This window comes from Cygnus atratus, chromosome 4 (assembly GCF_013377495.2).
Source record: "Cygnus atratus isolate AKBS03 ecotype Queensland, Australia chromosome 4, CAtr_DNAZoo_HiC_assembly, whole genome shotgun sequence".
Lineage (NCBI taxonomy): Eukaryota > Metazoa > Chordata > Aves > Anseriformes > Anatidae > Cygnus > Cygnus atratus.
In genome coordinates, this window is record NC_066365.1 from 74,689,675 (window position 1) to 74,706,144 (window position 16,470).

At 63.6% G+C, this 16,470-nt stretch overlaps 2 protein-coding genes across 4 annotated transcripts in view; one reads left to right on the top strand and one right to left on the bottom strand.

Moving 5' to 3' along the window:
• Positions 1-1,219: 1,219 nt before the first annotated feature.
• Positions 1,220-5,665, bottom strand: MAVS (mitochondrial antiviral signaling protein). 2 transcript variants are annotated; one of them, XM_035547493.2, is made up of 7 exons: positions 5,600-5,665; positions 5,271-5,400; positions 4,405-4,579; positions 3,849-4,126; positions 2,890-3,466; positions 2,650-2,798; positions 1,220-2,013 (listed from the first exon to the last, which is right to left on the bottom strand). In XM_035547493.2, the coding sequence occupies exons 2-7, from the start codon at positions 5,385-5,387 to the stop codon at positions 1,366-1,368; spliced, it is 1,944 nt and encodes a 647-aa protein (XP_035403386.1). In that variant the 5' UTR covers positions 5,388-5,400; positions 5,600-5,665; the 3' UTR covers positions 1,220-1,365. The 2 variants fall into 2 exon arrangements, with proteins under 2 accessions (XP_035403386.1, XP_050566140.1); XM_050710183.1 differs by having other exon boundaries at positions 1,343-2,013; positions 5,271-5,493; positions 5,600-5,652.
• A 3,817-nt stretch (positions 5,666-9,482) lies between these two features.
• PTPRA (protein tyrosine phosphatase receptor type A) overlaps positions 9,483-16,470 on the top strand; it is a 104,813-nt gene continuing 97,825 nt past the window's right edge. The window contains exon 1 of one of the 2 annotated variants that reach the window (XM_035547485.2): positions 9,483-9,623. The gene's annotated coding sequence lies outside the window, so the exon portion shown is untranslated. Of the gene's footprint in view, positions 9,624-11,564; positions 11,727-16,470 lie in introns of those variants that run through there. The other variant, XM_035547487.2, reaches the window with a different exon arrangement.

Consider the following 16,470-nt stretch of genomic DNA (forward strand, 5'->3'; position numbering starts at 1 on the left):
CCCCCCGGTGCTGGGGCAGGCCCAGCTGCGAGTCGGAGAGGGGGCGTCCAGCGATGCTCCGCGTTGTGCCTCCCTCCCCCGGGCTAAGGCAATAAACCGCCCGTAGGGCAATAAACCGCCCGTAGGGCAATAAACCGCCCGTAGGGCGGCGCTCCGGGGAAGGGGCTCAAAATCTGGGGACACGGGACGAGGCAGAGGCAGACAAGCGCCTCCCGAAGCCGCTGGTATCTGAAAGCACAACTCGTGAGCACCGCGCTCAGGGCAGCTCCCACCGAGCACCCCAGTGGCTCTCGCAACCCGCCGGGGATCCCGTTTTGGGACATCGCCGCGGTTCCTCAGATGGAGAGGGGTCCTCTGAGGAGCTGCTGGAGAAACCAGGCGCTGCTTCCCCCCCCCCCCCCACCCAGGAGCAGCCCTCCGTCCCGCCGCGGGGCTCACCCACCCTCCCCGCGACGGCCGGGCCCCATTTCGGGAACCCGAGCTCAGGAGCGGGGGCCCCAGGGGGTAAGTTACCGGAAACGTACCGCGGAATTTAGTGGGGTTTGGGGTTTCGGCTCATTTGGAAGCCTTGCAGCCCGCTCCCCGCGCGCTCCAAGCCGCTCCGTGGGGGCAGGAAGGAAATCAGGGCCCCAAATTTGGAATTGGACCTTCGAGAGAACCCCGGGCATCCTGACCACCAGCTGGCACAGGGGTCGATCCCGGTTGCGTCCCAGCCCTGGTGCAAGCTTCCTGCCCGCTGCGCCAGGAACGCAGGAACGACACCCGCCCTGCCAGGCCCCAACATACAGCCTGAAGATGAAAAAACGTGCCCGAAGCCTCTCTGCCCCTGGATGGGGAAAGAAGAAACAAGGCTGGGCCTTGAGAAAGCAGCAGGGGAGTAGGGAGGTCTCCCTGGGTGTCAGTGCTGCGTGAAGCAACCCCAAATCCTGTGCCATCCCGACCCGCAGGACCAGGGGAGGACGTTTCGCAGCGCTGAGGCAGGACAGGAGCTGTCGTCGAGAGGGGGCAGCTCGCCCTGCTCTCTCGGCAGGGCGGGGACCTTTCTGGGACCGAACGTGGGAGATGTGGAGAATTTCCCGCAATTCCCCCCGACTTCGGGCTCGAGGGATCGCTCCCGAGCGACACCCTCCCCGCGGGCGCAGGAGGAGAAGGCGGCGGGCGGGAAGGTTGTTGGGGGACGGGGGACCAGAGCAAAACCCAAGGGCGTCACGCGACCGAGGCCTCTTCCAGCGAAACCTTCCGGGAGGAGATTTAACAGCGGTCCCCGCTACCGTCCCTCGGGGTTCAAACGTGCCAGACGGATTCCTGCCGGGACGAGGAACCTCCCGCGCGGCGGCCGCGGCACCCCCTTTTCTCTCCGCTCCGCTATTTCTGCAGCCGGGCGTACACCAGGAACGCCACGGCGGAGATGAGCGCGATGCCCACAGCCGGGACGAGGTAGGGCAGGGACGGCCCGGGGCTGTCCCCGGGGCCGGGGACGCTGCCGGGCGCAGCGCCGCGGCCTCCGCTCGAGGCAGAAGCCGGGGGGCTGCCCAAGGGAGCGCCTCCGTCCTGGCCGTCGTTGCTTGCCTTCGGCAGGGCGCTGGGGCTGTGAGCCACGCGGATCTCGGCGGTTCTCCAGCTCGGGGGGGACCAGGAGCGCGCTCCCCCCGCTTCTTCTCCGCGGGACGCTGCGGGAGCTGAGGAGCGGCGTCCCGGGGCGGATCCCTCGTGTGCTCCTCCGGGAGCCGAGCTGTCGGTGCTCAGCAGGAGCGGGTCGCTGCTCAAGCCGAGCTGGTCGGTGGCCTCGGAAGCGGCGCCGCCCGGGGGCCTGGCGGCTGCCTGCGGGCTGTCCCCCGCCACGGAGAGGAGGACGCCCGGCTTGCTGAGCTCCACGTCCTCCTCCGGGACGGTGCGAGAGGCCCAGATGCTTGTGGCGGGACTCCCCCGGGAGGACGTCGTCCTCCCAGCTGCGCCCACAGAGCTTCCCCCGACTGCTGGGCCCTGGAGAGGGGCCGCCGAGGCCGGGAGCACCTTTGGGAGACAACGAGAGGGGGAGAGAGCGGGGCAGGGAGGTGCCGAGGCTCGGGGGAGCCTTTGGGGTTTGGGGGCGATGCAGGAAGGAAGAGGAGACGAGCAGGGGCTGGGACGAGAGGGGTGGAGATGGCCCCGGGACTGGCCTGGAAGCCCGCGGCCTGGCTGCCAAGTCACAGTGGGGAATCAGGAGTCAGAGACCAACAAATCTCGGCTCCCTTCCTCCTCCCAGCGTTTGGGAAGCCAGCACAAACTCCAAAGCTGACAAAGCGCGAGACAGCCAGGGCTCCGAGAGCCAAGGGTCCGGCCAGTCCTTGCCCCCCACGTCCCCGGGGGGACCCGCTCGAGCCCTCAGCCCCACAAAGTCAGCGGGGGACATCCCAGGGAGGTTGGGGTCAGGCTGGGACCGCCGTCGGGGCTACGTGTGTATCGCAACACCCAGCAGCCGAGGCGGCTCCTGCACACGTGCCCTGAAATACAGCTCCGGGACAGGAAGAGGAATACAGCAGGGAAAAAGCCCCGAGTAAACTCGCCCCCGGCTCCAGAAGTCTTATGCTGCAGCAAAAAAAAGGGTCCCAGCCGGGGGAGATGGCAAGGACCTGAAGGAAACGCAGGAGGCAGTGAAAGGTCACCTACTTTCTCCTCTGCTGGCACGGAGGGGGTGCTGCTGGCTGCCTTCCCCGCAGGCAGCGCTTCCTCTGGCACGGGAAGCTTCCACGAGACGTCGCGGGATGGGGAAGCGTCTCTGGGGGCGGCGAGCGGGGGGGTTGTTTCCATCCGAGTGGCTGATGGGGAGAGAACAAAACGCCGCGTGAACCCGGAGACCTCAGCGAGTCTCTGGGAGAGGCTCGCCGCCAGCTGCGGAAGGAAACTCACCTCCCCCTTCGCGCTCCCGCAGCATCCCCACCCGCTTCTGCTCCGCATCAAACCGCTGCTGTTCCAGGAGGGGGCTGCGCGCATCCACGAAGCCGCTCGGAGGCCCTCGGCGCTCGGGGAGCTCAGCCTGCTTCTCCTGCCTCCCCTGCGAGCCGCGGGGCTGCGGCACCCCCCAGCCTGGGGGCTCTGCCAACCCCGCGGGCAACTCGGTGGAGATGTAGACGTCTTCCTGGGGCTCGTTCCTGGGCTGCCCCGCGCCACGAGCGGTGACCGGGTCCCTCAGCGGGACGGCCGTGCCCAGCCCCGAGCCCGGCGCGGCGCGGCGCAGGTGCTTGGCGTTCCCGAAGCACCCGTTGTCCACGCACACCGGGTAGCGCTGGCTCAGCCACTCCCGGCCCTGCTCGGGGGGAGCAGCCGATGGCAAAACCACGCCGGCAGCCCCCGGGGGCCCCGCTGCCGCCTGCTGAGCCTCCGCGGGGCACGGGAGCGGCCCCTGCGCGCTGTGCCCGTCGCTCGCTCCAGCACAGGCCGTGCTCACCGGCCGCAGCGGTGGCTGGGGACTCTTTTGTTCCAGGGGCTGGAAGAAAAGGAGCTGTTAAATCGCCGTGCGGCCCCATTTCAGCCTGGCTGAGGACGCGCGCGGGGCCACCGGGGTGCCTCACGGTCACACGGGGCCCAGGGCAGCAGGAGGGAGCACGGACCAAGAGCGAACCCTGCCCTCGCACGGCCATAGGGCTGTGTGCAGGCTAAAAGGGGGCAGCTTGCTGCTTCCCACCAGCAGAAGCTGCATTCTACCCCAAATTGCGCGTGGAAATGGCACAGAAGGTGCCTGACCCCCTGCTTCTCCGTGGGCGAAGCTGCCAGGCGCAGCGAGCGACCGGCAACGAGAGCGTGCTTGGGGCACCCAAACCACTGAAACCCCGCTCCAAAAGGGATCTTCGCAGCCCTGTCCCGCTCACCTTCTCCTGCACAGGGGCCCTGGCGTCCAGGTCGGTGCTGGGAACGTCCGTGCTTGCAGCTGAGCCCCCGGCTGGGCTCGCAGTGGTGGCAGCAGCGCGCTGGAGAGGCGGATGGCCACCGGTGGGCGAGGTGCAGCGGGGCGGATCGGCCAGCGGGGCGTCCGCAGCGGGCTTTGGGCCCGAAAATGGCAGCTGGGCACTGACGGGCTGGGCATCAGGAGGGAAGGAGGCCACACGAGGATTTGGAGCAGCTGGTGGAGCTGAGGCTCTTGGAGGAGCTGGGGAGGTGCAGGTAAAAGCTGAGGCAGCGCAGGAAAGCCGAGGAGGCAGAGGATGGGTGTGGGGCTGAGGCGGCCCTTCTCGCGCCCACGCTCCGTCCCCACATCGGCCAAACCTGCAGCACCCCTATATTCCTCTTTCCACCTCCCCTTACGACAAGGGTGACAAGACACCCAGCCCACTGCCAACCCGAGCAGCTTCGAACAAGGAACCCTGGGGACCTCCTCCCGTCCCCAGGCATGCCACCGGGGCAAGGCCCCCTGGTGAGGCCACTTACAGGTTTGGTAGAGGTCATAGACCTGCTGCAGCTCTTCGGCCAGGTGCCCCGCGTTGTTCTGGTGCAGCGCGTTGATCAGGTCGCTCACCCAGCCCCGGCGGCACTTCACGTGCTGATAAAATTTGTAGGCGGTTGCATTGCTGCCCCGCACCTCCTCTCGGGTATGAAGTTCATCCTGAACAAAGCACACCAAGAGGCACGGCGTGCCTTAGAAGGCGAATCACAGAACCACAGAATGGTTTGGGTTGGAAGAGGAACCTCAGAGCCCCCCCTGCCCCCAGCCCAGGCTGCCCCCAGCCCCACCCAGCCTGGCCTTGGGCACTGCCAGGGACGGGGCAGCCACAGCTCCTCGGGGCAGCCTGGGCCAGGGCCTCACCACCCTCACAGTGAAGAATTTCTGCCTTAAAGCTGACCTAAAGCTGCTCTCTTTTGGTTTAAAGCTGTTACCCCTTGTCCTATCACTGCCCCCCCGGCACAGAGTCCCTCCCCAGCCCTCCTGCAGCCCCCTTTAGGTACGGGCAGGCCGCTGTGAGGTCTCCCCGGGGCCTTCTCTTCCCCAGACCCAACACTGCCATCTCTCAGCCTGGCCCCACAACAGAGCTACTCCAGCCCCTGCGCACCCCCGCGGCCTCCTCAGGCCCTGCTCCAGCAGCTCCACTTCCCTGTGCTGGGTCCAGAGCCGAGCACAGCACTGAAGGGGAGGCCCCAAAACAGCAGAGCAGAAGGGGACAACCCCCTCCCTCGCCCTGCTGGACAAAAATAAACAGAAATAAAGCTGCCGTACAGCGCCCGTGCTATAAAACCAGGCGAGGGGCCCCGTGGGGCCGTGTCGCGGCCTGGCAGGGCTGAGGAAAACAGAAAGTTACCCTGTCCGCTTCGGTGAGGCAGCTGAGGGAATCGACCAGCGACGCCACGTGGATGTTCTTGAACTTGTCCATGTTCCTCAGGATGTGGCCGTACACCTTGTCCTCCGCAAAGCCCATCCTGCCTCGGCACCTGAGGAGAGAGGGAGGCCGAGGGGAGCGGGGCCGCTGGTGACGCCCGCTGGGGCTGTAGGGCCGGGCTGTAAGGGGCACCACGAGGCAGCTCCTGGGCACGGAAGCAGCAGGGGGAGCCCTGTGAGGGAAGCCCAGCTCAGCCTGGCCTCCAGGACCCGCTGCGGGGGGATTTGGGGCCGGGAAAACGCGTTTGTTACCTCAAAACCCCCCTGCCCCGCTCCCCGGCCCGCCACCGCCGCCGCGTCCCCGGCCGGCCGCTAAGCCCGCCCACTTTCCCCCTCTCGCGCCGCTCATTGGTCGCATCGCCCGTCCGTCGAGGGAAGGGCGGGCGCTGATAGGCGGAGCGCTGTGAGGGGGCCGGGGGCCGCCCCACGGGCTCAAGCCGCGGGGCCGGGCCCGATCGTGGGCCTGGGGGGAGCTGGGGTTGGGGGGGCGGGGGCAGCCGGGCCTTGTCCCCTCGTCCTGTGCCCGCGGCCCCGGGGGGATGTGGCGGCAGCTTCCCGGCCCCGGCTCGGGCTGGGCAAAACACTTCATGTTCCACATTTTGTCCACATTTGGACTGTAGTTTACCTCACAATGGAGGGAAAACGCTTCATTTTCCACATTTTGGGTTCAGTTTGGGCTGTAGTTTACCTCACGGGGGAGGGAAAACGCTTCATTTTCCACATTTCGTCCACATTTGGACTGTAGTTTACCTCACAACGGAGGGAAAACACTTCATTTTCCACATTTTGGGTTCAATTTGGGCTGTAGTTTGCCTCACGGTGGAGGGAAAACATTTTCCACATTTTGGGTTCACATCAGGGCTGAAGTTTGGCTCACGGTGACAGCAAAATGTTTCATTTTCCCCCTTTTGGGTCCAAATTTGGGCTGAAGTTTGGCTCATGGTGGAGGGAAAACACTTCATTTTTCACATTTTGGGTCCACATCTGGACTGAAGTTTGGCTCACAGAGGAAGTAAAACATTTCGTTTTCCCCATTTGGGGTCCAAATTTGGGCTGTAGTTTGCCTCACGGTGGAGGGAAAACACTTCATTTTCCACATTTGGGCCCACATCTGGATTGTAGTTTGGCTCACAGTGGGGGCAAAATGCTTAATTTTCCAGATTTTGGTTCCACATTTGGGCTGAAGTTTGGCTCAAGGTACATGCAAAACGCTTCATTTTCCACATTTGGGGCCCACGTTTGGGCTGAAGCTTGGCTCACGGTGCAGGCAACCCCCCCGGTGCCTGCCAGGCTCAGGCTTAGCCCGGTTTCAACACCCACAGCGTGTGCGTGGTCAGCGCTAAGTAGCTAAAACCCCAAAATCTCACCACCGTACCATCGCCCAGGCAAACCCTGCCTCCTTCAGCCGGCTGCGTTCTGCGTGATAACGCCAGAAATAACAACAGAGACGGCACCCGGGCCAAAACCACAGCACCCCACGTCACTTGGTGGGGCAGGGGCCGGGGGCAGAAACCCGCGGGGAGGAGGCTGAACGTCTCCCCCGGCACAGGGCACGCTGCAGCCCACGGGCACGGGTGGAAAAGCTCTGGTCCTGCCAGCAATAAGGGTTTGCCTACAGTAGGGTTAAGGTGTCTACAAACCGGTGATCCCTAAGGGCTTATTTTTGTAGGGTCTCCGTGGGTTTATATCAATAAGATAAAGAAGAAGGGTTTGGCTTTGAGGTGGTGTTTTCATGGCAGCGACCCCGAGTCCAGGCCGGCGTTTTTTCCACAAAGGCCATCTCCAAACAGTGCCTTGAACTGGTGGAGGCTAGGAGGGGTTTCTTCAGTCAGCAGCACGGCATCTCCAGGTAAGATTCAGGCTTTAACTTCATACATTTCTCTTCCTTACCGCTAGCTTCCTTTCTCATTTAATATCCTTAGCATAATAAATTTCATAGTGTCATCAGGTATACATTTCTGGCGTTCTTCCTGCCCTGAACGGTTCTTCTCCGCGATAAATAAGTCTCCCTCTATGTCTGTTCTCCTGAGAGGCTTTGCGAGCCTGAAGCCTTTATTCTGGGGACCAAAAGTCGGATGTGTTTGCACAAGGAGGTGGGAGGCTCGTTCCCGAGCAGCCCTGCATGCACATTTCGTCCCAGCGCTGCAGCGATCGCTGCCAGCAGTTTTTGGGGAAGAGCTGAAGCTGCATTTCTTCATGCAGGGCTGCATCTGCTGTGTTGCCTGCTTCCCTCATGAAGCAGCTGCTCCTGCTGCCTTTTTTCCCCTCAGTTTCAGTCTTTCCCAGAGGGGGGACCATCCCGAGGAAAAACGAAGCCGCTCTTTTTGCCCCCAAAGCGGTGATGCTGAGCGAGGAGGTGATAGCTGGCATCACCCCGGCCCCACCAGGAGGCCGGTGCCAGCAGATGGCAGCAGCATTTTGGGAATCTCCCCGCGCTGTGGCACACATCCCAGGGGCAGGGGAGGGGAGCGGAGGCAGCAGCAGGGGCGCATCCAGCCACCCCAACGAGCAGGTGGTCCTGGAGGAGGGTGCTCAGCCCCGCTTGGGGCCCAGACTCAAATCCAGGTTTAAAACGGATTGAAAACCATTGCAGATGGAGAGGGCAGAGCATGGCACACCCTGCTTCGGTCAGGTTTGCCTCTTTTTGCATCTAAATAAAGGCAAACGCTTAGCAACAATCATTTATTTGTACCGCAAGCAGCTCACGGGGTTAGCACTGAGCTCGGGTGGCGGCGGTGGTTTGTGTCACAGCCTGGTGGCTGCAGGCACCCTGTGGTTTCTCGCCCACCCAGCGATACCCGTGGTGCTGCTGTAGGGGTGCAGCCGCATCCTCAGAGGGGCGGTGGTCTCAGCGTGCCTCCAGGTGCCCTGCAACGACCCAGAATTCGGGATTTTTATCGTCAGAAATGCGATTTTTCTTGCAGTTTCAGTGGTAGCGAGCGGTGACCGAACAACTTGGGAGCGCCCCAAGGATTCCCAAACCGTAAGGCAAGAGGAAGCCGCAGGTTTTATTTCGCTCGAAGCTTGTTCTGGTTTGGTTGGGCGCCCGTTGTGGCGAAGCTGCACTCGGGGCTGGGCTGAGGCAGCGAAACAACCAGGCTGCGTACCGCAGACCGTACGGTTTGGTCTCACCAGAATGCAGCAGCTGGAAGGGTCGGAGCTTTTTAAATGACGTGCTAGGCTGGAATTATCGTGTTTTTATCGTGCATTTGACGTGCCGGTGGGAAGGGAGGCGATCCCAGTTGGGGCAACCCAAGGGATGTGATGAGAGCTGGGGCAACCCCAAGCACAAATACAGGCTTTGGGGGGGGAGAGTGGGTTGGGAGCAGCCCTGAGGGCTTGGGGTTGTGGGTTGGTGAGAAACCCCAAGTGAGGCAGCAGCGTGCGGTCGCAGCCCGGCAGCCGGCCGTGTCCTGGGCCGCGTCAAAGGCGGCGCGGTGGCAGGGCGAGGGAGGGGATCGTCCCCCTCTGCTGCTCTCAGGGGGCTGAGCACCTCAGCTGGGGAGGGTGCCCTTTGTCGGGGGGCAGTGATAGGGCGAGGGGAACGGGTTTAAGCTGAAAAAGGGCGGATTCGGGTTAAACGTCAGCAAGAAATGCTTCAGGTTGAGGGCGGTGAGGCCCTGCCCAGGCCGCCCCGAGGAGCTGTGGCTGCCCCATCCCTGGCAGTGCCCACGGCCGGGCCGGCCGGGGCTGGGGGCCACGGGGCCGCAATTAGGCGGAATTAACCCCCACTGATCCCCAGCGGAGTGGGGGGGGGGGGGGGGGAGGCGCCCCGCAGCCAGCGCGCCACTTCCGTCTTAGCCCCGCCCCCAACCCCGCCCCCTTTCCCCTAGCCCCGCCCACAACCACGCCCACCCTCCCTTAGCCCCGCCCCCCGCCGCCGGCCCCGCCCCTCGCGCAGCGCGCCCCGCCTGCGGCCGCACCATGGCGGCGGCGGCACCGGCAGCGGGCGGGCGGCGGCGGGGGCGCCGCTGAGGGCCGGAGCCCTCCCCCCCCCCCCACGAGGAGGAGGCGGCGGCTCCAGCTCCGTCCCCGGCCTCGGCCCTTCCCCCCCCCCCCCCCGTCCGAGCCCCGGAGTCCCCCGGAGCCGCCCTCCGCCCCCCCCCCCAGCGGCGTGTCAATGGTCGCGGCCGCCGCGGCCTCGCACCGGAGCCGTTGGGCGGCGGCGGGAGGCAGCGGGGGCGGCGGAGAGCGGGAGGAGCCCGGGGGAGCCCCGCGGGGAACCGGGGGGGAGCCCGGGGGGAGCCCGCCCGGCTCCGCCGCCCGCAGCTGAGAGGTAAGGGGGGGGGGCGAGGGGGTGAGGGGGGGGCGTTCGGCGCCGGGGGGGTGGAGGCCGGAGGCCTCCTGCAAATCTTCCTCCTCCTCCTCCTCCTCTTCCTCTTCTTCTTTCTCCTCTTCCTCCTTCCTAACCCTCCCCCTCTTCTTCCTCCTCTTCCTCGTCTTCCCCCTCCTCCTCTTTCTCCTCCTCTCCCCCCAGGTCTTCCCTCTCCTCCTCCTCTTCTTCATCCCCCTCTTCTTCCAAGTCTTCCTCGTCTTCACCCCCCTCCTCTTCCTAGTCTTCCTTCTTTTCCTCCCCCTCTTCCTAATCTTCCTCCTTTTCCTCCCCTTCCTTCTTCTCTTCTCCCTCCTCTCCCTCCTCTTCCTGCTTTTCTTACTCCTCTCTCCCCCTCTTCTTCCTAACCTTCCTTCTCCACCTCCTCCTCTTCCCAGTATTCCTCCCCATCACCATCTCCCTCCTCCTGGTCTTCCTCGTCTTCCTTCCTCTTCCTCCTCCACTTCTTCCTTCCTCTTCCTCCTCCTCCTCTTCCCAATATTCCTCCTCCTCATCTCCCTCCTTCTGTTCTTCCTAGTCTTCCTCATCGCCTTCCTCCTCCTCTCCTTCCTTCCTCATCTTCCTTCGCCTCCTCTCCTTCCTCATCTTCCTCCTCCTCTTCCTCTTCACCTTCCTTCTCTTCCCCCTCCTCCTGTCCCTCCGCCCCCCATACCTGCACGGGGTTTTTCCGCGTCGACCGGCCCCAAACCCCCCCCCCCAACGGGCGCTTCCCCACGGACGGGGGAGCCCCGGGACGGGATTTGGGCTGGGGTCACCCCTACGGGCGGCGGGGCCACCGCCGCCTGCCCCCGCCCCGCACGTGGGCGCCGTGGTGCGGGGCCGGGGCCCCTTCCCTCCTCCATCCCCCGTCAGATGCTGCGGGACGGGTGCCCAAACGCTGCACCCCCGCGCCGTGACGGCTCCCCCCCCCCCCGATATCGGGGGCGTAAAACTTGACGGGGCCGGCGTGCGCGGGTCCCGCGGCGGCCGAGGGCTGCACCGCGGGCGCTGCCCCGCTCTCGTCCTCGGCCCCGTTCGCTCGTTTCTCGGCGAGGATGGAAAACGCGACAGGAAGGAAGGGAGGCTTTTTTTTTTTTTTCTCTTTTTTCTTTTTTTTTTTTTTTTTTTCTCCTTCTTTCCTCCTGCTAAATATGGAGTGACGTTAAAACCCCAAAGAGCGTCGCGGAAAGGCATCCCAGCCCGCGCCCGGCGGCGGAGGGAGGAGGGAAGATGATGTTTGCTGGCTTCTTTGGCTGCGAGGTTCCAGCTGGGGAGTTTCGCAAGGAGCAACGGGGTCCGTGCCGAGAGCCTCAGGAATTTTGCTTCGGTCGCTCGCGGAGCGCTCTCCCAGATTCGTCATCCCTTCTCTCTGCGCCGGCGGAGAGCTCGCAGGACGCGGCGGGGATACGGGGGGCTCTGGTTTCCCTTCCGCGCGGGGGCTTCGAGAAAAGACGGGGAGTTTCGTTGGGGAGAGCCTCGGGGAGAGAAACCCGGCCTTGCCGCCTTCCCCCTCCGCGGGGCTTCGCGGCGAGGCTTCGCGGGGCGGTTCTGCCCGATTTTCTGTAAAAACGGTTTATAAAAATCGCCGGGCGGCGCGGAAATCCGATGTCTCCGGCTTCTGGGGGCGTTGCTGCCCTGGCGTTGCTCCGGCCGTGCTGTTTTCGGGCTAAGGGGACGCACGGCTCCGCTCCTCCCAAGCGTCACCCCCAAATAGCCGGTGCCGCTTTGCGCTGACGCCCTCGGGGTAGAGCCTTCCCAAGCGCCTCCCTCCCCGCCCCCTGGAGCCGGTGGCCAACGTCTGCTCCCAAACTCCTTGTGCTCGGGCTGTCGGAGCTCGGCGGCGGGACCGGGGGGGTGGCAAATGGCCCGCGGCGCTCGGCTCGGGTCTGCCAGAGCCGTGCCGGCTGCTCCCCGCGGGGTGGCTGCGTCTCGCTCGCCCGCGTGTACCTTGCGCCCGGCCGAGAGGTGCGGTTTCTGCTCTCGTTCCCGCCCCGAGTTTTCTCCCCTTAAACTGCGCCCAGCGCCCCGCCGTTCCTGCCGCGGCGGAAGCCGTTGAGATGGGACCAGGTAGGCGAAGCAGCTCGGAAAGCCCGCGGCCAGGAAGGCGCGCGGGAGGTAGGAAATGTCCGGGTCTGCGGGCTGATTTCATCCCGCTGCTCTTAACCCCTTCCCTGCTGATGCCGTGCTGCTTTTAGGGCCGTCGGGCGTTTCGCTGCCGGCCCCTCCGGGTACCGGGATTTCCCCCCGATTCGCTCGCAAAACGCTGCCGCTTTTGTGCCGGGGGGCTGTGCCTCGTGCTTAGGGGCGGGGAGGGGGTCGGGCGGTCGGGGCGGTCGGTGCCCGAATCGGGTAACTGCGGCATCCTCAGCTACGTGAGGAGGGGTTAATATTTAATATTAATATTTCGTACACGGGGCGTGCGCCGCGGTGCTTAATGGGTGCGTGCAGGGATCAGGGGGAGATTTCCCGATAAGTAAGCGCTTCCCTGAGCGTCCAGGGCGATTTCTTGCGCCTTCCCCGGGAGCAGCTGGTCCTCGGCGTGGCTAAAGGACCTTCCTCTTTCTCCAGCAGCTGTAAGCGCGTCGATCAGCTTCGTTCCTGACTAGTTTCCTTTCGTTAAACCCAGAAAGACGCTGGAAGCCCTCTTCTCGGACACAGCAAGCACCGTGCTGCGTGCGTCCGCGCAGCCGTCAGGCCCGAGGTGGCTCAGCCTCAATTTTCTCTGGCCGACTCCTTCAGGAGACCTTGAAGTTCACCCACGCATCCAGCCTGGTCCGGGAAGCTGCGGCGAATGTCTCTGTAGCTCTATCCCATATTCTCTAGTGGGATTTTTTGAGGCAGGGGAGGCGAGACGAGAGGCGGAGGTCTCCTCGCGACTTCGGTCAGGCCGCCGGGGCCGGAGGGTGAGCTGTCCGGGTGGCAGAAGTAGGTATTTGGGGGCAGAAGTAGGTATTTGGGGGCAGAAGTAGGCATTTGGGGGCAGAAGTAGGTATTTGGGGGCAGAGCGTGGCTGGTAGCGGGTCTCAGCGAGCGTCGCGCTGCTGGGAGCGTGGAGGCGGCGGTGCTAAACCCAACGGCGGGCGACAAAACTCCAAATCCCCGAGCCTGGCCGCGCGCCTGCTCGGCGTTTACGTTGTGAGAGCTGGCGGGGAATGAAGGAGCCGCGGCGTCGAGCGGGAGGCGACTCGGGAAAAGCCTCGTGCCTGCTCGCCCCTCTCTCTCCCCGCCCCGAATCGCCCGGCTGAGAGCGTCGGCGGCGGTCGCACGTCGGCGAGCGAAAGTTTGAAGCGGCTCGAGGGCGGGCTGCGTTTTGACGTCGTGGTCGCGTGGGAAGTCCCGGCGGCTACCGCGACAGGCGTCGAGGTCAGCGGGCTGTTGGGGAGGGAGCGGGGGCCGCTCTCGTACAGAGCGCGGGGGGAACGCCCCCCCCCCCCCTTGAATCCACGCGCGGGCAGATCGCTTCCTCAGGCGGCGAGCCCTCTTTGTTCCAGAATAATTTGTTGGCCTAATTTCTTCCTGTCGAAGCAGCTCCGCTTTGCGCGCGGGGTAATTAATGGTAATTTGGGCCTGCGATGGGAAACCAGAGGTCCGCAGCTTGAGAAGCGCGGACGGGAGCGTAACGTCCGCCTCTCCTGCACGAGCCAGGTCCCGCCGCGCCGCCTCTCCTAAAGCGAAATGAGAACCCGCGCGCGAGACCAGGGGCAGGCGTTACAGGTAGGAGGGGGCAGGAGCTCGGGGGGAGGGGGGGGGGGTCACCGATTTTGCAAGCCCTCTGCTGCTGCAGGGAGCCAAGGACACGCGCGGAGAGGGGGAACGAACCACCGAGGTGATGTGAAAAGCTTTTTCCGAGCCGGTGCGGCGTGTCGGTGCGTTCCCGGCGCCCCAGCCAAGTGCCCGAGGCGTTTTGAGCGCTCTAACGAGGGTTTCTGCCTCCTGCCCTGTAGCCTCGCTCAAGCCGTGGCTCTTCTGGGAAGACATCCCCCTTGTCCCCTTGCCCTCGGTGAAGGGAAGCCAGGCTCCTTCCCCTCACCCTCCCGAACCCGTGCGTGTTTCAAGGAGAGGCGCAGCCGTCCTGCCTGGCGTCCGCCGCGCTGCGCGTGGAGCACGAGGTGAGTTACGCCACGGAGGCGCTGCAGGCGCCCGGGCTCACCCCCGTCACCTCGCAGCCGTCCTCCTCCCCCTTCGTCCCCTCGTTTCGGTCTCTTTTGGAGAGGCTGGAACGGGGGAAGCTGGCCTGGAAAGCCCGGCAGGCGTGAGGCATGCTGCAGCCGAGCCGTTTCTGAGTGTCCGCGTGCCCCGGTGATGGGTGCCGAGGATATGGGCAGGTGAGGAGCTTGAAGGCCCGTATTCGTAACTTGGGGGCTCTGAAACGCTTTGACGCTGGAATATAAATCAATAAAAGCCTGTCAGAGGCCCGGTCGGAGAGGTCCCGGCGAGCTGTAGCCGCATACCAGCGTTAGAAACAGAGTTTGACGTGTTCGAGCTTGTCGGCTCTGCGTGTCCGCGTTAAGTAAGAGGTGACAGGAAGCCTCGGCTCAGGTACGAGCAGCGAATCAATCAGCGCCCGAGCGCGCCGCGGCTCGGCGTGCCTCCCCTTTGGATGCCTGCCTGCCCCTATCGCGCCTGGTGTTTCGAAACGAGCTCTGCGAGCTGGGACTGTTCGGATGATCTAAAGCCCAGGGGTTTAGCTCAGCCCGGTCTCCACCCCGGCGGCGGTGACCTTGCCCGGGGCTGCGGAGAGCAGCTGAGGTTCCTTGGGGTGCGCGGCTCGGCTGCTGGAGGTAGGAGGTCGGCGGGGGCCGTGCTCAGGTGCTCGCCTTCACCGGGCTCTTGTGCGAGGACCTGGGGGGGTTCTGACCACAGGGCACCCCCGCACTGGTCCCAGCCACCCTCTTTTCTCCTTCCTTTGCTTTTTCACAGCACGCAGCGTGCCGAGCGCACGCGGTCTCGTCCTTACCTTTGGCAGAGCAGCGGGTGACGTGAATGGGATGGACGGGGAGCCGCGGAGGTGGCTCCGGGGCTTTTTGGAGTGCCGCTGCCTTTGGGAACGCTGATATTGGCTGCGGTTAAGTGATTTAGGCAGTGGCGAGCTGCGGTACGGGCAAACCGACGGAGGGATCCTCCTTTATCTCTGGGCTTGCGTGGGGTCCGTCCCTTGCTCGAGACCCTGCCTGTCCAGAGTCAGCGCCTTGATTGTTACCCTGGGACTTCCAAACGCTTCATTCACAAATCGCAGCTGGCCGAGGGGTGCTGCGGCATAATTTACTAACGCAAACCAGTAATAGTCCGTGTCGGAGGGCTTTCTGCAGCCAGGAAATCTGTTCCTGGCCCAGACGCGCGTTACACCAGCTCGAGGTCCCGCTATTAATCGCAGCGATGGCTTGCGCCCGGTTGGGCACCTCTTGCTTCACCCTCTGAAGCAGCAATCTTGTCCTCGGGGGCTTTCGGATAAGCACTAACACGGTAACTGATGATGTGACCCGAGGAGAGGTCTCGGCACATCTGCGGAAGGTTTTCTGTTTACTCATCCTTCTAAATAAAAAATAAAAAAAAAAAAAAAAAAGGAAGGGAAAGGGGGGACCTGCAGAAGCGCGCCGCGGGGTGGTCAGCGCGAGCTGGGAAGATCCGAGAGTCGCCGTGCCGCTTCCTGGCGGGGAGGAGGAAAATGTGGGGGTGAGAGCGGCAGCTCGGGCTGCGGGAGGCTGGAGGAGCGCTGCCGGAGCGGGAAGGGAGCTGGAGGAAGGAGCAACGTGCCTCGGCGGCGAAGGAGGTTAGGGGAGGAAAAGCCAGGAGTGAGACTCAGGTGGGGCGGCTGGCGGCGAGGCAGAAGGGACGGGCAGCACGGCGGCCTTCGGAGCTTCTGAGCGGCGGATCTCAGCCCCCAAGGAAGGAAATCTGCTGAGTAAGAGCAGAGCTATGAAGAACGGGATCTGCTTCTGAAAAAATAAAAATCTAAAAAAAAAAAAAAAAGGAAAAGCATTTTAGTGGTTTCGAGGGCTTCCAGCGGCGCTCTGGGAAAGGGGCAGCCTTTTGTTCCAGGCACCGCGCGCAGCGTGGGGATGTTCTGGCATCAAACCTGCGGCTCCTGAGGGTCCAGCCTGTTTCCCGTGGCGGCGGAGGGAGGCAGGACAGCGGGCAAAATTCCCCTTGCCGCTTTACCATTTGCATAATATTCTTACCGTGCCAGCAGATAATCATCTCCGTTTTGTTCCAAAAGCGAAGCACTGATGGATGTGCTGGGGAAGCTGGAAAATAAACGGGTCCGCGCGGATTTTCAGGCGTTGCTTAACGCTCGGTGAAGTGGGTGAGTGGCTCCATCGGAACCTCTCCGTTTCACTGTTTTGCAAACCGGCTGCTCCGCGGCACAAAGCCTCAGCCTCCCAGCCCGCTGTCAGCTGCGTGTGCGCGTGTTTTGGTAGTCTCTAAGCAGAAATACAGCCCGAGGTCTCCCCCCGTCCCTCTGCGTTGCTGGGTCAGCAGGGCACTGCTTTCCGGTCTGCCCGCAGCGGCACAAAAGCTGCAGCTCCGCGTCTCCTAGAAGACGCTAATGCCACATGTGCCGGGCCTGAATGAGGGATGAGGGATGAATAGAAATGAGTTGGAAATGAATAATAAATTGGAGAGCACGGATAATCCTCAAGATTTTCTCTTGAGGAGACTTTAAACCTATTTAGTTACAGACAGAGAGATGTTTTTGATCCCGGCCGCCGTGTAGAATTTGCATTTTCATTCAGATGGCGGGTCGGGAACGAGGCAGGATCTTTGACCCCATGGCAGGGGCTTGTTTTCAGATACCCTGGTAGCTGGAAAA

Excerpts from the sequence above, each read along its gene's own strand:
- MAVS (XM_035547493.2), bottom strand. The coding sequence starts at position 5,387 with ATGGGCTTTGCGGAGGACAAGGTGTACGGCCACATCCTGAGGAACATG. Across the intron at positions 4,127-4,404 it reads CTATGACCTCTACCAAACCT|CTCCTCCAAGAGCCTCAGCT; the intron begins GTAAGTGGCCTC and ends GCACCTCCCCAG. Across the intron at positions 2,014-2,649 it reads CCGTGCCAGCAGAGGAGAAA|GTGCTCCCGGCCTCGGCGGC; the intron begins GTAGGTGACCTT and ends TGTCTCCCAAAG.